Source organism: Capricornis sumatraensis, chromosome 17 (genome assembly GCF_032405125.1).
Source record: "Capricornis sumatraensis isolate serow.1 chromosome 17, serow.2, whole genome shotgun sequence".
NCBI lineage: Eukaryota > Metazoa > Chordata > Mammalia > Artiodactyla > Bovidae > Capricornis > Capricornis sumatraensis.
The window spans coordinates 74,270,843-74,296,583 of record NC_091085.1 but is presented as its reverse complement, the minus strand read 5'-3'; the positions used below and the strand labels follow the sequence as shown (position 1 = coordinate 74,296,583).

General features: G+C 45.8%; 1 protein-coding gene across 1 annotated transcript in view; it reads left to right on the top strand.

Moving 5' to 3' along the window:
- Window positions 1–25,741, top strand: part of TTC28 (tetratricopeptide repeat domain 28) — a 411,962-nt gene that overhangs the window by 310,752 nt on the left and 75,469 nt on the right. Inside the window, exons 6-11 of the mRNA XM_068989991.1 lie at window positions 5,826–7,167; window positions 8,420–8,943; window positions 12,419–12,528; window positions 14,195–14,324; window positions 16,374–16,592; window positions 18,545–18,710. Coding sequence (XP_068846092.1) covers window positions 5,826–7,167; window positions 8,420–8,943; window positions 12,419–12,528; window positions 14,195–14,324; window positions 16,374–16,592; window positions 18,545–18,710 — 2,491 coding nt within the window. The remainder of the gene's footprint in view (window positions 1–5,825; window positions 7,168–8,419; window positions 8,944–12,418; window positions 12,529–14,194; window positions 14,325–16,373; window positions 16,593–18,544; window positions 18,711–25,741) is intronic.

Here is a 25,741-nt window from a genome sequence, read left to right as displayed (position 1 = left end):
TACAAAACAGGTCTTAATGACCCAAATAACCATGATGGTGTGATCACTCACCTAAAACTGGACATCCTGGAGTGTGAAGTCAAGTGGGCCTTAGGAAGCATCACTATGAGCAAAGCTAGTAGAAGTGATGGAATTCAAGCTGAGCTATTTCAAAAATATCCTAAAAGATGATGCTGTGAAAGTGCTGCACTCAATATGTCAACAAATTTGGAAAACTCAGCAGTGGCCACAGGACTGGAAAAGGTAGTTTTCATTCCAGTACCAAAGAAAGGCAATGCCAGAGAATGTTCAAATTACCGAACAGTTGCGCTCATATCACATGCTAGCAAAGTTATACTCAAAATCCTTCAAGCTAGGCTTCTACAGTACATGAACGGAGAACTTCCAGATGTACAAGCTGGGTTTCAAAGAGGCAGAGGAACCAGAGATCAAATTGCCAAGATTCATTGGATCATGGAGAAAGCAAGAGAATTCCAGAAAAATATCTACTTCTGTTTCATTGACAGCACTAAAGTCTTTGACTGTGGGGATCATGACAAACTGTGGGAAATTCTTCAAGAGATGAGAATACCAGACCACCTTACCTGTCTCCTGAGAAACCTGTAAGCTGGTCAAGAAGCAACAGTTAGAACCAGATATGGAACAACTGACTGGTTCAAAGTTGGGAAAGGAGTATGACAAGGCTATATATTGTCACTCTGCTTATTTAATTTCTGTGCAGAGTACATCATGTGAAATGCTGGGCTAGATGAATCACAAGCTGGAATTAAAATTGCTGGGAGAAATATCAACCTCAGATATGCAGATGATACCAGTCTAATGGCAGAAAGTGAAGAGGAACAAAAGAGCCTTTTGATGAGGGTGAAAGAGGAGAGTGAAAAAAGCTGGCTTGAAACTCAACATTCAGAAAACTAAGGTCATGGCATCCGGTCCCATCACTTCATGGCAAATAGAAGGGGAAAAAGTGGAAGCAGTGACAGATTTTATTTTCTTGGGCTCCAGAATCACTGTGGATGGTAACTGCAGCCATGATATTAAAAGACACTTTCTGCTTAGAAGGAAAGTATGACAAACTTAGACAGCATATTAAAAAGCAGAGACATCGCTTTGTTGCCAAAGTCCATATAGTCAAAGCTACAGTTTTTCCAGTAGTCATGTACGGATGTGAGTTGGACCATAAAGACTTGAACCCCGAAGAAATGATGCTTTTGCGTTATGGTGCTGGAGAAGACTCTTGAGAGTCCCTTCGACAGCAAGGCGATCAGAGCAGTCAATCCTAAAGAAGCTCCAATACTTGGGCCACCTGGTGTGAAAAGCCAACTCCTTGAAAAAAGACCCTGCTGCTGGGAAAGATTGAAGGCAAAAGGAGAAGAGGGTGAAAGAGGATGAGACGGTTAGGTAGCATCACTGACTAAATGGACATGAATTTGAGCACACTCCAAGAGATAGTGGAGGACAGAGGAGCCTGGTGTGCTGCAGTCCATGGGGTCCACAAAGAGTTGGACACGATTTAGTGAGTGAACAGCAGCAGTAAATCCATAACCACGTGTCCTTTCCCCACACGCCTTGTGAGAACTGGGCTTTGTGAGGCTCTTCTGCCCCACTAATCTTCATTTAATTCCCCTCCCTGCAGCACGTTGCCACCTAGTGCGCCCCGCTGACAGGCCCTCTGTAAGTCTTCATCTGAGTGACAGCCCTGGAAGATCAAGCTGTGGTCTCAAAAGGGAAGGAGGATCTGCAGATTATGTCCGCAGCATGTGCAGTCACTCTGCTGGCAGCTCTCAGGGCTGCTTTTATGTTGCCTCAACAAAGAGAAGGGCTGCCAAGAGTGTGTAATGTTCCGTTCAGAATGCTCCGGGCTGGCAGCGGCGGGGACAGGGCAGACATGGGCAGAAGAAAAATGCCCACCTCAGCCGGCCTGGCTCCTCTTACCCTTAGCTGTGTCTGGCAGTCTTTGTTTGAGAATCTTCCTGTGTTCTTTATAGACTCTTGGAGGTGTCAGCTGAGGAGAAAGGCGAAGGAAAGGGGAGTGTGGGCAAGCTGGCTGGAGGTCAGATCATTTTGCCATAACCAGCAGGCAGTTTCTTTCACAAATCATTGAGCCCTGGGTAGCCATTATCATCCCAACTGCTCCCTATTAACTAGCCAGACTCTTGAGGCCCTGAGAGTAAGAGAAATGGAATTCCTTTTCCTTTGAACTCTCACTCTCTGAATACTGCTCATAGCGTGTTTGCGTAGCATGCATCATTAGCAAAGCTTATTGATATACACTACTGTGTTTCTCATACTGTTTCCTTGAGATTACTGTAACTTGGCCTCGTTAATAAGAAAACAAAAAACACCGAAAAGTTTTCAGTTTTAAAAAAAAACAACAAAACAAAGGCTCAGAGACATAAGTTTACAGTCTCAAAGATATCAGTTGAATGAGATGGGAGCCAGGCTTATAAGATGGGACTTCTGACTTAAAGTCCTGTGCCTTTTCCATTATAGCATGCTTTTCCAGATACTTAGCCAGCTTCCTATAGGATGGGGTACAGGTGGGGAGGCTGGGGTGCTAGGCAGGTGACCTGTTCTTTGGTGATAGGAGGCACACACAAAACCTGAGCTTCCTCTGTGGCCTTCTCTGAAGGCCCCATGCTGCTCGCTTCCTCTTACCATCATCTTAGCGACCAATTAGTGACCACATTGCCTTAAAAATCATTGCCGTGAAATCCAAAAGCTGTGGGGAAACAATCATTGCAAAGGCATCACTGTGAGGGGAAGTCTGAGAGGGTTAAGAGGACACTCTGCCACCCTCCCCAGCTCCGGCTCCGCACTCACAGCAGGGCAGGCATCCTGCTGCTTATTTCTCCTCATGCAAAGCTGAGGAGAGAAGGAGTAAATGGTGCATTTCTGCGAAGGATACCTGGAAAGTTGAAACCTTACAAGTTTCCTCTTTAGGTAAAAGCAGGTTAGGGATCCAGGCCACATTCAGGCCTTCAGAACTGAAATGTTTCTGTTGCTAGGGTTTCAGGTGATTCTGAGGTAATGCGTTTTGGGCAGCTTAGAGTTTCTAACCTTGAAACAGTCTTTGAAAATCTGTTCCTTCCAGCTGGGATGCCAGTGACATCCCTGATCCAGGGGAGTGACCAGACCTAATCTTCTCCAATTGGAGCAGAGTTTCATAAATATTTGATTAATTTTTAAACCAAGGATTATGCATTCAGGATAGAAAAATCCTATAAAATACGCAAAATTCTACCACCCCAAAATTACTACTGTTAACATTTTTAAAAATATACACTGTATGTATAAATATAAACATATATCTATACACATACATGCATGAACCCTATTAATGTTTTTGTTAAGGATACTATTTTATGCCCGTATAACCCCTTTGCTCAGTCACTTCAGTTGTGTCTACTCTTTGTGACCCTATGGACTGTAGCCCGCCAGGCTTCTCTGTCTATAGGATTCTCCAGGCAAGATTACTCAAGTGGGTTGCCTTGCCCTCCTCCTGGGGATCTTCCCAATCCAGGGATCAAACCCACATCTCCTGCATTACAGGAGGATTCTTTACTGCTGAGCCCTGGGGAAGCCCATATAACCCCTTAATACATTTTATTTTTTCCCATGTCAATATATAAACTTCTACTTCACCATTTTTAATGGTACCATGTTATTCCATCATATAGAGTACCATAATTTGCTTATTTTAAACTGAAATATTTAGCTCATACAAGGAAATACACAGAATTACCATAGTTTGTTTAATCTCTACCACCTTGAGAATTCCCTTCCCTGGAAGCATATAGTAATTTCAGTAACTAATATTTGAATTTCACTTTATAGTTTGCAGTGAGCTTGCACATACATCATTTCATTTGATCCTCACTACTATCCTAGTGGTATCAAGATTATCATTTTCCTCAATTTATGGATGAACTGAAAAAATTCTCAAAGAGGCTAAATGATTTATCCAGTGTCCTGAATCCAGTTAATCTCATACGGATGGCTGGATCCAGAGACAGGCACGACCCCTGGGGCAGGACAGACCTCCGCTGCAGGGAGTCAGGAGCAAAGGAGTGGCCCTGGCATGCTCCTCTCTCCCCCACGCCCTGCTCACTTCAGCTTGTATTGTGTATGTTGGCAATATTTTTTTCATGACTGTCTCCCTTATGACCCTTTGTGCTTTCTGAGGGCAGACTTGTGTCTTCCTTTCTCTCCCTGTGTGTTGCCTACCACAAGGCTTGGTACACAATAAATGTTCAGTTAATATTTGCTGGGTCAGTGTGTAAGTGAGTGAATGAAGGAAGGAAGGAAAGAAAGGTATTGTAAAGATAAGCAAATTGCAGAGGCTGGATTTTTATAGGTTGCTTTCTCAATGCCTCTATTTTCAATTCAGACATTTCAGTGAGAAGCCATCTTGGTGTTTTTGAGTTTTTATACTTCTGCAGGTTTTGGTCACCAGTACAAAGTTCACACGTTGATGAATAGAAAAGCATATTCAAAACCAAGGGCAGAGAGAAACCTGTTTGCATACTAGATCCTTTTGCCTCTTCTGTATCTCCCATTCAGCCCCAACTGGAATGAACCAGCACCTTAAAGGTGCTTCCCAAGTTCCTTCTATGATATCCCTCATTTGCAACTGCTTTATATTTATGGTATTTATGATATATCTCATTTTGAACTGCTTGTAAAAACAACCGCTTAGCTTAGCAGCTATAACATAGTTTATGAGAGCTGTTTGAAGTGCTATTATTGTTGACTGTAAAAGCTGGATAGCAAAATTAGAAGAAATATTGAAACAAAAATCATTCGAATCCCATCACCTAACAAGGCAGCTGTTTTTATCTTTCCATAATCCCCTTGAGGTCTTGTCCACGTGCACACATTCATTTTCCTCATCATTGTTACAGGGAGCATGCAGCATTGTTCTTTGCTTTTTCCACTTAACATTATTGCAAGAACCCATTTTTCCCTGTTTTTCTGCATAGTCTTTGTAATGATCTTTTTAATGACTGCATGATCCCCTATTGAGTTGATGTACCAAAATGTATTTATACAATCCCCAGTGTTTGCCATTGAAGATGTTTCTGATCTTCCACTAATCCATAACCCTGCAGTGAAGACTGTCAGGCGTAGAACTTCTGAGGATTTCCTTAGAAGACACTCCCCTGAGCAGGACTGCAGGGCCTGAGCAGCACCGGAAGTGAGGCTGTCTCGCCGCTCCTCCAGAGGCTGTTCCCATTTATGTCCAGCAGTTAATGGGTTTACTAGTTTCAGGACCACCTCACTGGTACAGGGTATTGTTTAAATTTTTTGTTTGCTAATTTAATAGAAGTAAAATGGTACTTCAGAGTTGCTTTATTTTGCATTTCTTTGATTATTAAAAGAAATTAACATTTTCCCCTGTGGTTACTCTTTGTATTTCCTTGGTTATGAGTTGTCTGCCTATTTCAGTAAATTAAGGTCTTGATTTTTTTTTAATCAAACCGAGTTAAATCTTTACACACAATAGCTATTGAATTTTTTGTATATGATTTATATATTTCCCAGTATTGTGTTTGCCTTTTAATTTTAGGCATCTATTTATAGTATAAAACTTACTATTTTTGTAACCAAATCTGTCAGTGTTTTTTGTGGATTTTTTTTTTTTTTCCTGCTGCTTTGAAGCTTAGAAGCTATTCCCCCTCTGGAGAGCTGATAAATATTTAATTCTACCTTCTGTTATTTTAAATTCTTTAATTCATCTGGATTGTGTTGGAGTATAAATCGAGTTGCAAATTACATTTTATTGCTAATCAGTCATTCCAACCCTTTTCTTTTGTGCTCTTTCTCAGGAATCATACACCAGATGAAAGGTGATTATGACACTGCACTGAAACTCCACAAGACCCACTTGTGCATCGCCCAGGAGCTGAGCGACTACGCCGCCCAGGGCCGTGCCTATGGAAACATGGGCAATGCCTACAATGCTCTGGGCATGTACGACCAGGCGGTCAAGTACCACCGGCAGGAGCTACAGATCTCCATGGAAGTGAACGACCGTGCCTCACAGGCATCCACGCACGGGAACCTCGCCGTGGCCTATCAGGCGCTGGGCGCCCACGACCGGGCCCTACAGCACTATCAGAACCACTTGAACATCGCCCGGGAGCTGCGAGACATCCAGAGCGAGGCGCGGGCTCTTAGCAACCTGGGCAACTTCCACTGCTCTCGAGGGGAGTACGTCCAGGCCGCCCCCTATTACGAACAGTACCTCCGGCTTGCTCCTGACCTTCAAGACATGGAGGGAGAAGGGAAGGTCTGCCACAACCTTGGCTATGCCCATTACTGCCTTGGAAATTACCAGGAGGCGGTAAAGTACTATGAGCAGGATCTGGCCCTGGCCAAAGACCTTCACGACAAATTGAGTCAAGCAAAAGCTTACTGCAACTTGGGCTTAGCGTTCAAGGCTCTGCTGAATTTCAGCAAAGCTGAAGAGTGTCAGAAGTACCTACTGTCCCTAGCCCAGTCCCTAAATAATTCCCAGGCTAAATTTAGAGCCCTGGGGAACCTGGGAGATATATTCATCTGTAAAAAAGATATCAATGGTGCAATAAAATTCTATGAGCAGCAGCTGGGCTTGGCTCACCACGTGAAGGACAGGAGACTGGAGGCCAGTGCGTATGCAGCCCTGGGCACTGCATACCGAATGATCCAGAAACACGACAAGGCCTTGGGTTATCACACACAGGAGCTGGAGGTATATCAGGAGCTGAGTGACCTGCCGGGAGAGTGCAGAGCCCATGGGCACCTGGCCGCAGTCTACATGGCCCTGGGGAAGTACACAATGGCTTTCAAGTGTTACGAAGAGCAGCTGGATCTAGGGCAGAAGCTGAAGGACCCAAGTCTCGAAGCCCAGGTCTATGGCAACATGGGCATCACAAAGATGAACATGAATGTGATGGAAGAAGCCATCGGCTACTTCGAGCAGCAGCTGGCCATGCTGCAGCAGCTGAGTGGGAACGAGTCTGTGCTTGACAGAGGCCGGGCCTACGGCAACCTGGGGGATTGCTACGAGGCCCTGGGCGACTACGAGGAAGCTATCAAGTACTATGAACAGTATTTATCTGTTGCCCAGAGTTTGAATCGCATGCAAGACCAAGCCAAGGCTTACCGAGGCCTGGGAAATGGACACAGGTAAAAATGACAGAGGACAAGTGTGATTAGTAAACCTGCCCCAGGGGCAGCTGTTGTGTCCACATAGCAGCGCACTGACTGCAGAGCAGCTCCATACACCACTCACTCACTTCCTCCAGGGATTCCGTGGGTTTAGCAGGGGTATTTCTACCCTGTGTCATGGAGGAAGAAGCTAAGCCCAGAGTTTATGTCCAGGGTTACACAGCTTGAAAGGGACAGCTGAGAGTTTAATGCAGGACTCTCTGACTCCAAATGCAGTGCCTTTCTGACTGCATCATAATGAGCAGACTGAAAGAGAGAATAGGAAGGGGAAAGATGAATGAATCAATCTAATTTACCTTTTCTGATTGCCCCTCACATTAAATGAATGTGTTCATTAATATAACATCTCTACCCAGCAGTTACTTGGACCCCATATCGTTGCTTTTAGCGAAAGCCACCTCAAACGAGGGGGAGTGAATGAGCATATACTATCATCATGCTAGGCACCTTGTGTAGACATCCTGTTTAATATTTCTTGCAGTAGTGTATTAGTCTACATTTATCATTATTGGCTACCGGATGTGGGATTTATCAGCATCCAGAAACTGAAGCTCAGGGAAAGGGATCCACATGTCCTACACAGCTGGTTCGGTCTGCTGCCGGAGTCCACGCCCTTCTCCCTCTTATCGTGTCATCTCTTAGCAGCACAACAAGACACACTGTCGGCCAAGGCACTGCTTTCCTCCTGGGTGTGGGGAACCCAAGAAGGTGTCTGTGTTTGCAGAATATATGGCCTCTCCAGACAGGCAGGGGATTAGGGCTCCTGGAGAGGAGGAAGGGCAAGGGTCAGACTAAATCATCACCCACAGAGTGCTCTGGGAAGCTCAGGGTGAAAGATTTATCGCCATTGTAAAGTGATTTCAAAAACATAGTCTGTGCAGTAGTGGAAATTGGGAGGCCCAAAGAACCAAACAGTTCACTTGCTATCATTGTGCCTATTAATATATTTTATGTTTCCTCTGGGGTGTATATCCCATTGAATCTCAGGCTCTTGGGAAGGTCACTAAGGGATGACTCTTGAATTGCTTTCCAGATTATGAAATTCCCCTGCATCTCACTCTAAGGGCACATGATAGATTTTAGCTAGAAGAGGAGTTAAGAGCTTCTATAGTAAGTGACAGTGACAAATGCTTTTCATTTTCTCAGGGGCTTTAGCATGTCTGCACCTGCACAAAATAATATCATTGCTTTTCTGTCTACATCCCCACAGGGCAATGGGGAGCCTGCAGCAAGCCCTGGTGTGCTTTGAAAAGAGGCTCGTGGTCGCCCATGAGCTCGGGGAGGCCTTTAATAAAGCCCAGGCCTATGGCGAGCTGGGAAGTCTGCACAGCCAATTAGGGAATTATGAACAAGCCATTTCCTGCCTTGAACGCCAGCTGAACATTGCTAGAGAGATGAAGGACCGAGCTCTGGAAAGTGACGCGGCCTGTGGCCTGGGGGGTGTGTACCAGCAGATGGGAGAGTACGATACAGCCCTGCAGTACCACCAGCTGGATCTGCAGATTGCCGAGGAGACCAACAACCCCACGTGCCAGGGCCGGGCCTATGGGAACCTGGGCCTGACCTATGAGTCCCTGGGCACCTTCGAGAGAGCCGTGGTCTATCAGGAACAGCACTTGAGCATCGCTGCACAGATGAATGACTTGGTGGCCAAGACAGTGTCTTACAGCAGCCTTGGAAGGACGCATCACGCTCTGCAAAACTACTCCCAGGCAGTCATGTACTTGCAGGAAGGTAAGTGGAAAGGTCTGTGCAGCTTCTCGATCTACTCTGAGTCTGAGCTCACAGTCTGCCCAGGAGGAAATGCACTTGTGTGAGTGACCATCTCGACCTGGAGTGAGGATTCAGAGGCTACATCATCAGTTCAACTCCAAAACCACAGTGTTGCCCCTTGGGTGCTCCTTAAGAGTTCACAGTTCTTTCCTCTCTCCTGGATGCATTACCCAGCTTGTCTCACTCTGCTAGCCATCTGTCCAGGGAGCTGATACCCTCCTTGCCTTTCAGAGCCCTCCACTGAATGAAAAACACCTTCTCCACAAGATGAAGTTAGATTTTAAGACGTACAGTTTAATGCTCTGCATCAGGAGATGCGCAGCGGTTCCGAGCCCGTTGTGCAGTAGACAATACATGAGCTGCGTCAGCACTGTGTCGAAGTCCATTTCAGAGTGGTGCCAGGGTCTAATCCAGTAGCATCTGTCTAAGGGTCGCTCAAGCTGTCAGCCAGGTTTCCCAGGATTGGTTACCCGCGGGGCTGGGCTGGCGCCATAGTGCGCTTGCTTCAGGCCGGCCCGGAAAGTGCCTGCTTCCCTCACTTTCCCTGGCCCTGTTCCCTCTCTGGCAGAGGTTCCATGCGGCTACCTGCACACAGGTGATCCTGTGGTGCTTCCTCCCTCACCTTGCAGAAGCCCTGGGGCAGTGTGTTTGACCTCCACTCCGAAAATTCTCCTGCAAAGTACTTCTTCTCACAGGACCTTGGAAGGGAGCACAGCAGACGCAGTGTTCTTGGCTCTTGAGTAAAAGGAAAGGGGTACTGATTTCCAGCAAAAATGCTCATGTGTGGTTTCCAAAAAACTTTCCATACACAGTTTATCTAATTGGATTTAATTCTCTTAGTAACCCTGAGAGGTGTATCTTTTCATTCCCACTGGCAGCTAAGTGACCTGAGGCTCAGAGTGCAGTGGCTTCATCCTGACTGCGTGGTCAGTCAGTGGTGGCGTGGGGCTCAGCCCAGGTTTCTTGATCCCAGGAACTGCCTGAGACCCCACACAGCCTCCTAGAACAGAGCCAGGCTGGCGCAGTTGCGTCCACGATCACTCCTGAGCCCCAGCTGGGAGCTGGGAGAGAGAGACAGCACACGGAGTGGAGGACGAGCCAGCAGCCGATGGTCAGGGTGGTCCTCTGTGCAGACCAGGTCTTGCCCTGGCCTGCAGGCTGAGAGGTTACTGGGAGGCTGTAAGCCACTCCCCAGACATTATTTGGCTCCCACTCAATGGGAGCTCTGCCTTAATGCATTAAATACGAGAGTTGGCTTTTGGTTTCCTGAAACTAGACTGTGGTAAAATTCTAACAGACTGGGGGCAGTTTTCAGTTGAATATGTGAAAACTATTAAATTCAGACCTAGCGAATGACAACCTTTCAGCTGTGTTCTTTGGTTTTTCCTGAAACATTATTTCCATGAAGCAGCTGCTTTGCCTGAAATATTGTAACATAGTTCCAGATTTATGGAAAGCTTTTTGTTGTTGTTGTTGTTGTAATTTTAAGTCTTGCAGAGATCCAGATTCTTATTGTGGCATCTCCTCAGTGTCTTTTTAGTGGATGTGGTCTACCCCAGAGCCTGATGTTCCTCTTGGGCCCATCCAGACGCCTCTTCACATGAGTTGTTATAGGTGCAGGACCCCTGTTGGATGCTTTCTGAGTGCTCTGAGTTGGGTCTTCAGCCTCTTGCAAAGAGGGAACAGTTCAGTTGGAAACCACTTTAGTTCTCTTTCCTGACTTTCAGAAGGGGCTGTGGACTAGCATCACACCACCCATGTGCAATAGAATCTCATAGGTGGGCCTGGTCAGAGTCCTTTGAACAAGCTCTGTGGGTTGTATAGTTACCCTTGATTGAAACCACTGGTCTCATCCAGTTTTTTCTCTTTTTGCAAATAAAGCAAGGGAGCTAGAGCCAACTCGGCTCCAAGAGAGCTGGATGGCTGGGTCAGATCCTCAGAGCAGAAGCAGGTGGAAACTGGGATAGCACAGATGTCGTGTCTACCGTGTTTGCTCTTCACTGTTGAACTTGTGACCATGGGGTCAGGGAGGGTCCCCACTATGGGATCCAGCAGGGAGCATGGTCAAGTCCCTGCTTGCACAGAACATAGCTTCTGGAGGGGCTGCCACAGTGAACTCCCAGCTTGGAGGCCCTGCCCTAACAAGGAGAGCAATCCTGAAGAGGGAATAGGGCTAGCTGGTTGAAGGTTAAAACAACCAGCCTCCTCCTGGTTTTCATACAAGAACCATTTCTTCTATTTCTGTTCTACTCTATGAAGTATTTTAAAATGTGAATAATTTACAAGTACATATTGTTTTTGTTACCCAGTGACATGATTCAAATGTAAAATGCTGTTACTAAGTTTTCTGAGTTATGTGCATTTTGAGATACATGATATTTTATGGAGCTTGAACCCGAGTCTCACTTTTATTAGCCTCTCAACTGACTCGATTCTTCTCCAGAAGTCTGAAACTGAGTGGGCCCAGCATGCTCAGACGCAGGTTCCCATTCACCCTGAATTAGGTTAGAGAGAGGAAGTCCTTCCTTTGTGTGTTCAGTTGTAGCACGGGGCCCTTCCTGCCGTCTAGACACAAGCTGACTTCTCATTTCAGGGAGCAGGGTAACGAGGGCAGAGTGATGCTGAGAACTGCTTAGTGACCCACACAATAAAAGGTTGCCTTCAGATTTGACTCGCTCAAAGCCCTGGAGGTTGCCAGCATCCTGAAATCCAGAAGCTTGCTGTGAGTAAGTGACCCAAACTGCTGGTGCCTATCCAAAGGCCAGTAGAATGAGGACAGTCTGATCTAAAGCTTTTGACTCACAAAACCACTTGTTCTGCATCCCCACTGAGGCACATCGAAGTCTCAGCCTTAAAGGAAAAGCAGATCGGATGTGAAGTGTGTCAGTGGCATCAGTAACAGAAGGCAGGGTCAGGCAGTGCGAGCATTCTGCTTCCAGAAGGACATCCGATGTGTGTCCTGTCAATGCTGATTGGATGCTGTGCACGGGGTGATAGGAGAGACCTGAGCTGGCTTCTGTGCTTGGCTGTGGAGCGTCAGAAACACTACTGCCAGCCAGAGAATTGGGTTCAGTACGTTTATAGGCCTGGAGTTTTCATTTGCAAAGCTAGGGATTTCGCAGTGGGGAGGGCAGCCAGTTGGGTTCTATTTGCTTCCGTGTTTCTGCCTGCCCTGCAAGCCTGTCTCCTGCTGATAGCCATCGCCTGAGCTCTTGCTGGGGCATCTTGGAGTGACCTGGAAAGGTCACTACTAACACAGAATTTGATAAGAATGCTTACTCTGCCTTGGCTGAGTCTGCTCTTGTCCTGCATTTTATCTCGCTGGGTTGCTGACAATCTTTATATCCACCTGAGGCAGAATTACCCTTTAGAACTCCTTGACAGGGTGGAATTGTCTGTCTTCTATCGTCCTCAAAATTTCTCTCTCTGAATTCAGGTTTAAGGTTAGCAGAGCAGCTAGGCCGAAGAGAAGATGAAGCCAAAATTCGCCATGGTCTTGGCCTCTCCCTCTGGGCGAGCGGGAATCTGGAGGAGGCCCAACATCAGGTGAGCAGGAGAACCCTTTTCTGAGTAGATTTTGTTTCTAGAAACGTGGAAGATCTTGAGATTACTATCCTAGCAGTGATGACATTTGTCAGAAGGTGTTGACTTGTGCTCTTGGGTTGACATGCAAGATATCTAGCCTGTTTCAGCCTAGACATGTTGAACCATAGTAGACTTGTCCACTTGTTTGATTTCTCAATAATTTCTTTTGAATTCTTGTATTATGTGCTGCTGTTCCTCATAAAACCTTAATATGACATTACATACATTTTTTGACAGAAGTAATCCAAGAATTCATAATTATTGGATTTACTGTCTTTGTAGGTTTCTAATTATATCAGTAGATGCCTCTTTCCCTTCTCCCTCCCTCTCTCCCCTCTCTCTCTCCCTCTCCCCCCCCCCGCCCCCCGCACCCCACCCATCTCTCTCTCTCTCTCTCTCTCTCTCACACACACACACACACACAGAGTTCATGTTTCTGCATATGTTCAACCAACAGTTGAAGAGAAATCTCCTCTTAGGCTGGCTCTGGAAATTAGAAAGATCCTTGGAGTGGTCTCTAGTCAAAGATCCCACTGTCGCCGTTGCAGGAGTTGTGAGAGGGCTTTGAAAATCAAGCGCTCAGCCACTGAGGCAGCCCTTACCGTGGAGGGTGCTGTGCTAGCAAAGGGGCCCAGGATTGGTGAATCCAGGCTCTCATCTGAGGTGCTCCTGGGATTGAGGACATGATGTGCCTGAACTTATGACATTTTACAATTTAAAGAATTAATCCTCTGGTTTTCTGGTTTCAGATATTAAAGTTTTTATTGATACAGTGATTTATAGTTTTCAAAGTACTTTCACTGACTGAGTGTATTCCTCAAAAACCCTGTGAGCTAGAGTGATAACCATCCCTTTATAGAGAAGAAGCCGAGGCTCTGAGTCTTGCTGAAAGTCCCCCAGCAAATTCGAGGCAGGGTCGGGAGTACGTTCCTCTTTCCTGGTCTCAGTACCTTAGTCTTAGAATTCTATTCTTTACATTTGCATGAATTTAAACGTTGATACTGTTCCCGCCTGTAAGTATCAGAGAAAAGCCTCCTGGTCCCACTGACAGAAAAGCCAAGAGAGCAGCAGGACAGTGTCTCCTTAGGGGCGTTGTGTGTCTGGTGTTGGGGCATCCGTGTGCGTGGACACAGCTGTGCAGAGCAACATCTGCTTCAGAACAGCCTGCACAAAGCCCCCTCCTCCTCCTGAGAGTACAGCTGTCCTCACGGCTCACCCCCTCCCCACGCCCCTCCACCCCACCCCCACCCCCCCCACCCCAGCCCTTCTGCACTGGGCGGTGTGGGGTGGTGAATTACAGTGGCTTGATGACAAGAGCAGAGGCTTTTTGTTTGTTTTAATCAAAATCAGGACTTGATTGCATTAATAGCTGATCTTTTTTTGCAACTTTCAGACTATGAGTCTATTACCCCTGTCTTTTAGATCCCCTTGTCTATCAAAAATTGATTATACAAACTGTAATTTACCAAGTATGATCCAACTGATCCCTTTTCAGGTCTGGAAATGGAGACTCTGAAAACAGCTTTCCCACGGTATACCAAGATGTGAGCAGCAGTGGTCTCTAGTCAGGGAATGGCTGGCCCGTAGTTTCTGGAAGATGGATAATGTTCTCTTTCCCCCCTTGCAGCTCTACCGGGCATCAGCCTTGTTTGAGACAATCCGACACGAGGCGCAGCTGAGCACGGACTACAAGCTCTCCCTCTTCGACCTGCAGACGTCCTCCTACCAGGCCTTGCAGCGAGTGCTCGTCAGCCTCGGTGAGAGTGAGCAGTGGGGTTTCTACCCCGAGCGTGCACCCCGTGTCTGAGTCACTTAGTGAGCACCGTGATGAAATACAATTTGTTGTCACAGCAGAACTGAAGCCACAACCACATCCTAGCCTTTGAAAATTCGTTCATACATCCAACAAATGTTGTGCTGCGTGCCGGTCAAGAAGGCCCAGCTCCTGACCTTTGGAAGCTCTTAGTTCATCAGCAGATGGAAGTTTGGGGTCCAGGAGGGTCTGATTTGGTTGTGGAAACAAAGAGGCTTAGCAGGCAGACCCAGGAGCCAGAAGAGGTGTCCTGGAGACAGGGTGCCTGAGGCAGGTGTTCCTGCTGCCCATCGGTACATGGGGGCAGGCCCTGAGAAGTCACTGGTGTCTTCCCTGGTTCATTGCCACACATCCTTTAATGCTGCTGTCTAGTAAATATGTGTACTGTCTACCCCGTGGCCGTGACACTGTCAGTGACAACTCTCCCGGGCTGGTGTGCCACGTTGCATTGGGGCAGCACCCCCTACCCTTACCTGGCTTAACTGTGGCAGTCACCTGATTCCAGCTCTGCTTCTCCTCAGGCCTGCCTATCTCTGCAGACCATTTTCCGCAGCCCAGAAGTTGGGTTAAGTAGGTGTCCATTGGAATTAACAATGTCTTTGAAGTTGGTTGTTAAGGCCTCACCAATAACCTGTCCTTTGCTTTATATATATATGAATACTCAAACTTCCCCTTAAAAAACGTGTCTATTAACTGTGCTCATTGCCTGGGATTTCAGTTTATTATCTGTTATAATCACAGTGTTCAGTCTGTCTAGCACTTTGGGGCCAATTTTCCAGTGTGTACAGAAATCGTCCCTGCTGTTCCAGTTAATAACTTAATAGAGTAAGAGGAGACATTTGCATGCACACATGCAAATCCCCACTTATCTGCTGCTGCACGGACTGCAGGAAGCGGCGTCCTCGCAGTGCTGTTGGAGCTGTGGCGTCTGGCCTCCAGCCTCTGCCCACTCTCTCTGTGGACCTTCGTTCTAGCAGCTCTTCTGTTTGTACATTTGCGATTGCAAGTAAACCCTCTGCATTGTGTTTCTTCTAACAATCTTCACTTGAAAGGATGTTGGTGCATCTTTCATGCTCTCATTTTTGTGCAGTAGCTTTTACACTAGATTACAGACTAGTTTTTTAGACAAAGTGAGTTTAGAGATTGGATCAAAAGACTGAGGAAAAACTGGAAAGAGAGAAGCGATTTCAAAGAATTAGAGACCTCAGAGATTTGAACCCTTTGCCTGTGGGAACTAGAAGAGATAAGAAGCAAGTGTATGGGACCCCAGAATGGAATAAGGTATAAACTCCCAGCGATTATAATGTCGCTTACATATACACTGTGCTTTGAATGCTGCCTACTAGGCATCTCCACGTGTAGGGGCTCATTTAGTCGTTGAGATAGGCAGGACAGCTGTCAGGAGCCCTTGTTTCAAGTGACGGAGGAAAAGGCACTCCAGCAGATGGACCAGCATGTGTAAGGACACAGAGGTATAATTTGGTGGGAGATGTGGAAACGGGGCTGGTCAGTGTGATGCACGGAGGAGCTGCATTGAGGAGAAACAGAAAGATGACCATGTCCAGAGGGATCAACTGTCACGACCAAATCAGAACCAAGCTGAGCGGGAAAGTGAGAGGGTAGCCAGAGAGCAGAACATCAGGTCCAGTGAGCCAGGGGACGGGGTCAGAAGCCAGGAGGCCTGGCGCAACTAGGGGTGAGGAGGGAGAGTGGCAAGTGAGGATGGATGCCATAAGCAGCGCTCCTGAGGTGCCTGTCAGACAGGGACGCCCGGCAGCTTTGAGGAGTGCAGGATCTGAACCTGGGGCTTTGAGAAGAGTGGCCCCTGCATGCGGCCTCCAGGGCAGGGGCGCACTCGACAGTCTGACTGAGAGTCTGCCGCGTGTTGGTGCAGAGGCCGTGGGGCTTCCGCCTGCCGGGCTCGCTGGACCTGGTGGCCCTCTCTGATAAGCACACTCCCTGTGGACTCCCAGCCTATCCCTTTGTCTCCTAGGCCATCATGATGAAGCTCTGGCTGTGGCAGAAAGAGGACGGACAAGGGCGTTTGCAGATCTCCTGGTGGAACGGCAAACAGGGCAGCAGGACTCTGACCCCTACTCCCCGGTCACTATCGATCAGATCTTAGAGATGGTTAACGGCCAGAGGGGACTCGTGCTTTACTACTCCCTGGCGGCGGGCTACCTGTACAGCTGGCTGCTTGCTCCTGGGGCAGGTAAGACCTCTTTCCTTGGGAACAGGGCAATTAAGACAGCAGACTGAAAGTCTAATGAACAGAGGTGGGAGAGATGCGTTACCATAGATCAGATCCAGGAGCTAATGTTGGCTTTCAGCGAAACCTCAGCCTCAGTGGGTAGCTGGTGGTGGGGCATTCAATTAATAAGACAGCCCAGCTTTTTCATTCCCCCAAGAAATCAGAGCTCCTTGCTGGTGAATATGGAAGCATTTATCAAGGAAGACTAAGAACAGGAGGATTAATGTCACCAGCAGCCCTATTTTTAGGCAACTGTTGTTCATTAGCTAATAAATCGATAACTATAAGTCCTAACAAGTTCTTTCTAGATATGATTTAATAATTGTGACCCTTTGTTGTGGTCCAGTTAAAGAGACTGAAATGGTGATGGCAACTCTATCACAGTTTATCAATGAGTCTCATGCTTGAAATGTCTGAGTTTAGCAAAACCCATTTTTAACCAGTTCATTTGTTAATCTGTTTCAGAAATAAAAATCCCCTTTGATTAAATCAGGATTAAATGTTCAGACTTTTAACAGCTTCGCTAAGTACAGAACCACTAATTAGCTGTTAGGGCCATATTTTTTGCATAATAAAATGCTGATGGTTTTACCATGTTGGAGACACACCAGATCCAATTAGAGTTTATTGACTGGGGAAGTGGATCTTATAATTGGGAATCTTGAAGAATGAGCTTCTTGGATATCTATAAGCCAATTTCAGAATGTTCAACTGCCAAGGCGAACTGACAAGCTTTTCTTGATTACCTCTCTGTCCCTTTAATTTAAAAAATGATTGCTGGATGACAGCTCTGAGGTGTTTCTTGGGTTCTAATTACATTCTGAGAATGCCTATACATTCCATGCCTCAGGATTACTCTTTGTAATTTCCCCCTTAATTCCACATTTCCATAGGCTTCCCATAAAGAACATTCTTGCCTCTGACCTTTATATGCTAACAGTTTTAAGTTGTGATGTCTGTGGTGACTTGGTGAGTGTCAGACACAGTGGGCTGAATCTCTGTATCCCAGCCCATGGAGGGCCCTGGTACTCAGGAGGATACAGCTGATGATGGAGGCATCGAGCACATTCTCTCTCCGTGGTGGTTATGTTGTGGGGACATGATTTGACAGGTGGCATATCCAAATCCCTGTAATAATGAGTCATGTATAATGAGGCTCCTATTGTTTCTCTTTCTGTTTCTCTTTGCTCTTAATTAGACTCTGAAGCTTTCACTGGGGCTTTAATCCAATCAGAGAGGACCAGCATTTTCTAGGGCTGACACACCTCATTACCATTTGAGAATATGTCCTCTGTTTATTGCCAGAAAATCACTGCAGACTGCCTTGGTTTCATACAGCCATCGTTTTTTGCTCCTTTAATCCATTAATGACCATTGACCAGTTGGTCTTATTTAAAGATGGTTTAAAATGTTTTTATCTGGCCTTAATGCTGTGTATTTATTTTGCTTTGCTTTTGTGAAACGAAAGGTCTATATTTGGCTAGTTACAGTTTTTGTCAGGAGTGCATCTCCTGGGAAGAATATACCTTTGGCATGCTCACGCACCATTTCTCAAAGGGAACTTTGCCTGGTTGCTGCTTCTGAGATGCATCTATTTTAAAATATGTGAACTGATGTGAACTACTCATCAGCCCCGGAGCTTCTGAATATATATCATCAAAAGCAAAAGCCCTGTCTTGAATTCCCTGTTTTCATGCACCAAACCTGACAGTGAAAATTGTAAAAATGGTACTGACCAGAATTCTGAAAGACCTAGGATTTTAGGATTTCTTCCCATGGTTTGGAGGACAGCATGCTCGTCGTCTTTGACCTCTTGGTCACATAGCTTTTACCTTGTTGCCCCCTGCCCTCCACCTTCCCTTCCCCTTATACCCCAGGCAGGTATAACATTGGCTGTGCCTGTCTTATTTCAGGAATTCTGAAGTTTCATGAACACTACCTGGGAGACAACACAGTGGAAAACTCCAGTGACCTCCAGACGGGCAGCAGCACAGCCCTTCCAACAGCCACGAGCTCGGCCCTGGAGCAGCACATTGCCAGCATGCGGGAGGCCCTGGGCGTGGAGTCCTACTACTCGAGGTAAGGAGTGCGGTGCTCCTGGGCCTGCCTTCAGATACCAGGGTTTTCGTTTGTTTCTTCTTTTATAAACATCCTACTTGAAATCTTCTTCTGAAATTCACACACTTGTGCTCAGTCTATTCACAGTTGCTGCAGCAGAAGCAAATATGTGTCTCTGGAGTACAAACCCCTTAGCAGAAAGAATGTCTTTATTCTTTTCAGTCATTTCTTTCCAGACAGGGAAGGGCCTCATCAGACATGCCCATTTTCTAAGATGGGTTTGTAGAATGTTTAAACATAAACATGACTTTGAATTTAACATATAGCTAATTAAAATTGAGATGCTTTTTGGGTTATAAACAGATTCATAATGAGTTTGTACTACAACTGAACGCCTGTTTGAGAATTTATCACTAGTGACAGGATCTGTGTGTTGGGGGGCTGAGGTGAAGAAACTGAACTTCCAATATCAAGGATAGGGAAGAAAAGTGCTGTTTTTTGCAAATATTGTAGAAGTTATATACTCATGGAAATGTTTAATCATAATTGACTATTTTGTATATAGAAATATATATATATATAGTATATTTTATATATAGAAAGTAATTTCCACAAGGACCCTGTTTCTGGGAAGATGGAAGGATGAGAGTCCCTGAGAGTTGGGTCATAGGCAAATTTCCCAGACGTCTCAGTCCTCCGTTCTGTGAGTAACAAATGTTGAAAAGATCTGTGTTAGAGAATCTGCTGTGTGAGCTGGTGTCGGGTCCCAGGGACATCTGCTTTTCTCTTGAATGATTTCATTTGTAATCGTGAAAATCCTAAGATGTGGCAGTGATTTCTTTAGAGATAGGTGCTTAACTCAGACTCCCGAGTGTATGGTAGTCATTGCCAGCAGCTGGGTTGGTCTTTGGGTGTTTATCAAGTCTGAGATGAGCTCTTAGACAGAAAGTAACCATTGGAAAATGGACTGTCAAGGCCGGAAGGGGCCCTGCTGGTCATCAAGGCCAACTCATTATTTACGGAAGCCGGCATGGAATGGGATTTGCTGACAGCGAGTTGGTGTCAGAGCTGGGATCAAAATGATCTCAATCTCAGCCTTACTCCCAGGCCAGTACTGGTTCTGTTTTCAGTTATCAAAATTAATATCATACTGGAGACAACAGCCGAAGCATGTGGGAATGCCATCTCTAGCTTCTGCGGGTGGGAAGCAGGAGCAGGCACCAGCCACAGGTGCTCCCTGCTGCTCTGCTTCTGCCCCGGCCGCCGAGCGTCTTGGAGCATCCGTGTCCTTAACGCTGGCATGTGGGGTGGCGCCCACAGCGGCTTCACAGAGCGGGGACCCCTCAAACTTGGATGTAAGGCTACTCCCCGAGATTCAACTGTAAGTGACCGTAAAATAGATTAGACCAGGGTACACAGAGCTGCTTTAGCAGACAGAAAGGTGCTTAGACCAGTCTGATTAACCTGTAACCCAGTCCAAGGTATTGCATATCCAAAGCAAGTATGAGGGGGGAAGGGTTGGTCAGCAGTAGAAACACAGGAAAGGGACCATAAGTAGGGCAGACTTCAGCCGTGCCCATTTCTGATCTTGTGCAAAGGGAGAGAGAATCTTGGCAGAAGGACTCCAGGTCCCGCCGGAAGGCTGTTCTCATCGTAGTGGACAGGCAGTCATTATGCGCTCCTCCTCCCCCCCCCTTCCACACTTATTTGAGTGCCTACTACATGCTGCATCCACTGGAGATCCGGCAGAGTGGTCAAGGGGGCAGGCATAGCTCCTGCTCTGAGGGGAAATGGAAAAAAAAAAAAAAGAGCAGATATGGTCTTTTAATGAAAATTGCTGTAAGCACTTAAACAAAAGTGCAGGGGGTAGTGAAAATGTGTAAGCAGTGGGGAAACCCACACTGGGAGTTGCGGGGGTGGGGGGGGGGCTCGGTCTTGAGGAAGGTGTGTTTGAGCTGAGCACGGAAGGATGACGAGAAATAAACTAGACGAAGGCCACCGCAGGCAGGGTGCACAGGGTCTGCAGTGACCCTCAGTGGAGAGACCTCTCAGGTGATGCTGCCTCCCTGATGCTTTTTGTCAGACTTTCTGATTATCATTTGGTTTCTCATGACATCTACTTGCAGATATAAAGTGTACATAACAAACTGGCATTCTGATTTGTACAACTCTATGACCTTGGTTGGTGGAAGTGAGCTCCATGAGGCCAAGATTCTTTGAGCACATTTATAACATGAGGTTTTCAAGCTTGTAGGACCACACTCCAGAGCTTGAACTGAGATGAGATCATGAGGGGACCCGGGTGTGCAGCACCTGCTGTCTGAACCCCTACACGTGCAGAGGTGGTTTCTGTGTGCACCGCCCTTGCCGCAGCCAGGACATCACAGTCCACACCAGCCACTGAGAGGACTCAGCCTGTGCAAACATACAGCCTTCTCTTGATCTCAGTTTTCCTGGACCTAGGTTGAAATTCATCCTGAGAAGGAGAGGGTTACCCTTTGACTTCCCAGCACCCCCTTGTTGGACACCATAGTTTAACTCCAAACGCTTGTGCCTGAGCAGTTCTTTTACAAGATGCTGGAGGGTGACTAAGTTTGCTTCCTGGTGCCTTTTGATTTAGAAAAATGACTTTGAGGTTGTAGGTCAGCTGTTCGTCAATGGCAGGGAGAGAGGAAAACACTGTGACTTGCTTCTGTTTCCTGCATTAACCTTTTCCCCTCTGCCTGGGGCAGAAAGCTCACAAATTAGGGTGCATCCTCAGGGGTCTCCAGGATGTGGGCTGGCTTGATGCTCAGCATTAATCTGGGGGGCTGCCCTCAGTAGCTTCAATCCCAGTTTGAACACCCAGAAGTGAGGGTCTTTCCTGTTGCTTTGAACTAGTCTTATTAGAAATTCGTTCATCTTTTGTGACCTCAAACTCAGGTTCTTAATTATGATATTAAAATTGAATACTTTGTTGGCATGGTTTGAATTTACTAAAATGGAGTTTTTGTGAGACTGGCTTCTGCCTCACAGTTTCAAGAAAGCATTTCAAGTGACAGATAAAGTATTTCTCATCTATAAAATGAGTAAATATTTTTAAACTGTGGATATAGTAGACAGTCTCATACCCTAGGAATATAAATTGGTTTCGCTGTTCTAAAAATATTGGATTGGCCAAAAAGTTTGTCCTTCTACTTTTCCTGTAGGTAGTCTCATCTCCCTTTAGAGCCGTGTACGTCTAACTCAGGTCTCTGCTATTCTCCATGGTCGCTAACAGTTACACTTACTTCATTCTTCCTTGTTCCATAGTCACCTGGGTTGTGTCTTTCCAAGGAGATGGTGATGCCATGGAGAGCAGGTGTGGTGTTCTCTCTGAATTCTCACTAACACAGTGCCTGGCCCAGAGTGGGACATTGGTGAATTTGAAATTTAATCACCAGAAGCTGTGCTGTGAGCAGACCCTCTGCTCATGCTGGGCTGGCTCACCAATTCCCTTTTTCCAGTGGATGTAAAGTACACAGTGTGCCCCTAGAAACTGAGTCTCCGTGCCTGGGTGAACACCTTCATTCAATTACCCACAGTCTGGCCATGATATCCTTGTTATTCTGCAGACCATTTTTGTTCTCCTTAATGGCATCTTGCTGCTGAAAGGAAGTACATTGCTACAAAGGAGTTTCTGAAAATGGATTTAAAATAAAAGAACTGCTTTTATTAAGTGTTTAATAAGAACTTCCAGTCCCTTCCTCCCAGATCAAAAGAGGCGTAGATTGAAACCACTGTATAGAACATGAACCTCCCAAAAGGGAGATGTTATGAATTTCAAAGCACATCTTCAGTTTTTAATTCTGATATTTAGCTAGAGCCTTGCTGCTTCCTGGGCACCTGGGACAGTGAAGTGGCACTTTGAAGGTGCTAAGCTGACAGGTTAGAATACTAGCAGGGCCATGTTCAGTGGGAGATCTGGTCTGGTCTTCCTCAGGGTCTTTAAATAAATTGCAGTTGTAGACTGCCCTTGTAATAGGGTAAATATTCCTTCATTACTGTAAATGAATATGAAATCTTGATACACTATAGCTGCTACTATTTTTTTCTTTTGGTGCTTTTCTATATTTCTGAATTTTCTGTAGTGAAAGTTATTTTTATAATCAAATGTATTTTCTTATTTCAAAACACTGATTAATTTAGAGTGCACCAGTTCATAAATGCTGATACCTCTAGTTGATTCTAGCCTGATAACAAGGGACAAATGTTAACAAGACTGACAGTCCCAAGTGCTGGAGGAGATGTGGGTCCACAGGATATCTTATATGTGGCTTGGGGAAGTAGATTGGCATGACCACATCAGAAGATGGTTTGTCATCACTTTCTGAGCCAAGTAGTTGCTTACCCTTTGACCCAGGCACATAATATAATATATGTATAATGTCAAAGAGAGGATCTTGTACATGAACGGGAATCGTCAGAGTCACACTGCAAACAATAGCAAAATTCTGGAAGTACAGGCCATCGGTAAGAGAATGGATGAGTAAATAGTGCTGCACTTAGTCCCCAAATGGAATATTGGGCAGCAAACAAAAGAGATGGGTCATAGTGAACCTCTTATTAAATAAGTTAAATAAATTGGAGCTATATTATGCAAAAAAGTAGGTCCCCAAAATATTAACTATAGCATGACATCTTTATTGATAGAGTTAAAGCAACTGAAATCAAAATATGCTTTTAGGAGTATAGCAGTCAATTCAGTTGCTCAGTCATGTCCGACTCTTTGTGAGCATGCCAGGCTTCCCTGTCCATCACCAACTCCCAGAGCTTGCTCAAACTTGGTGATGCCATGCAACCATCTCATCCTCTGTCGTCCCCTTCTCCTCGTGCCTTCAGTCTTTCTGAGCATCAGGGTCTTTTCCAGTGAGTCAGTTCTTCATGTCAGGTGGCCAGAGTACTGGAGTTTCAGATTTAGCATCAGTCCTTCCAGTGAATATTCAGGACTGATTTCCTATAGGATAGACTGGTTGGATCTCCTTGCAGTCCAAGGGACTCTCAAGAGTCTTCTCCAACACCACAGTTCAAAAGCATCACTTCTTTGGTGCTCAGCCTTCTTTATGGTTCAGCTCTCACATCCATACATGACTGCCGGAAAAACAGCCATAGCTTTGACTAGATGGACCTTTGTCAGCAAAATAATATCTCTGCTTTTTAATACACTGTCTAGGTTTGGCATAGCTTTTCTTCTAAGGAGCAAGCATCTTTTAATTTCATGGCTTCAGTCACCATCTGCAGTGATTTTGGAGCCCAAGAAAATAAAGTCTGTCGCTGTTTCCATTATTCCCCATCTATTTGCCATGAAGTGATGGGACCAGATGCCATGATCTTGGTTTTTTGAATGTTGAGTTTTTTCACTCTCCTCTTTCACTTTCATCAAGAGGCTTTTTAGTTCCTCTTCACTTTCTGCCATAGGTGTGGTGTTATCTGCATATCTGAGGTTATTGATATTTTTCCCTGCAATCTTGAGTCCAGCTTGTGCTTCACCCAGCCTGGCGTTTCACGGATGTACTCTGCATATAAGTTAAATAAGCAGGATGACAATATAGAGCCTTGACCTGCTCTTTTCCCAGTTTGGAACCAGTCCGTTGTTCCATGTCTGGTTCTAGCTATTGCCTCTTGACCTGCATACAGATTTCTCAGGAGGCAGGTAAGGTGGTCTGGTATTCTCATCTCTTGAAGAATTTTCCACAGTTTGTTGTGATCCACACAAAGGCTTTAGTGTCGTCACTGAAGCAGAAGTAAATGTTTTTCTGGAATTCTCTTGCTTTTTCTATGATCCAGCGGAATATAGGTAGAGGCGGTAGAACTTCTGTGGAGTGGACAGGCATGGAGTGATGCCCGTGGGCTTGGGGGTGGGACTTGCCTCAGACTGGTGGTGGGGGGCGGATGGGCTCTTTGGGAGGTAGCAGATGATTAGCTGTAAATTACTCTCTAGCTGTTTGGGCTGGTGGGTTTATAAGTACTTATGATTTTATTAAAAATTACTGAATAAATATGTGAAAACAGGCTGCTCATGGATCAACAATGAACCAAAGTTTATGATTAATTCAGTCCCAAAGAGATTCCCATCCCCCATCTCTGCTAAAAGAGGGGGAAAAAACCCAGAGCTTTTTAAATAAGCGAATTGCAAAAGCAAGATTGCAACTAGGACATATTTAACTGATGAAACGGATACTTGATAGACTGATTTAAACTACTTATATCTGTTCTTTTAAGCAAGTAACCATGCACTGGTCATTGCTTCATCATTGGCTTATTTTAAATTACAGTGAGCCTTTGAAAGTTTAGGGCTTCTCTTGTGGCTCACATGGTGAAGAGTCTGCCTGCAGTGTGGGAGACCTGGTTCGATCCCTGAGTTGGGAAGATGCCCTGGAGAAGAGAAAGGCTACCCACTCCAGAGTTCTGGCCAGGAGAATTCCATGGACTCTATAGCCTCTTGATGAAAGTGAAAGAAGAGAGTGAAAAAGTTGGCTTAAAGCTCAGCATTCAGAAAACTAAGATCATGGTATCTGGTCCCATCACTTCATGGCAAATAGACGTGGAAACAGTGGCTGACTTTATTTTGGGGGGCTCCAAAATCACTGCAGATGGTGACTGCAGCCATGAAATTAAAAGACGCTTACCCCTTAGAAGGAAAGTTATGACCAACCTAGATAGCATATTAAAAAGCAGAGACATTACTTTGTTAACAAAGGTCCGTCTAGTCAAGGCTATGGTTTTTCCAGTGGTCATGTATGGATGTGAGAGTTGGGCCATAAAGAAAGCTGAGTGCAGAAGAATTGATGCTTATGAACAGTGGTGTTGGAGAAGACTCCTGAGACTCCATTGGACTGCAAGGAGATCCAGCTAGTCCATCCTAAAGGAGATGAATCCTGGGTGTTCATTGGAAGGACTGATGTTGAAGCTGAAGCTCCAATACTTTGGCCATCTGATGTGAAGAGCTGACTCATTTGAAAAGACCCTGATGCTGGGAAAGATTGAGGGCAGGAGGAGAAGGGGACGACAGAGGATGAGATGGTTGGATGGCA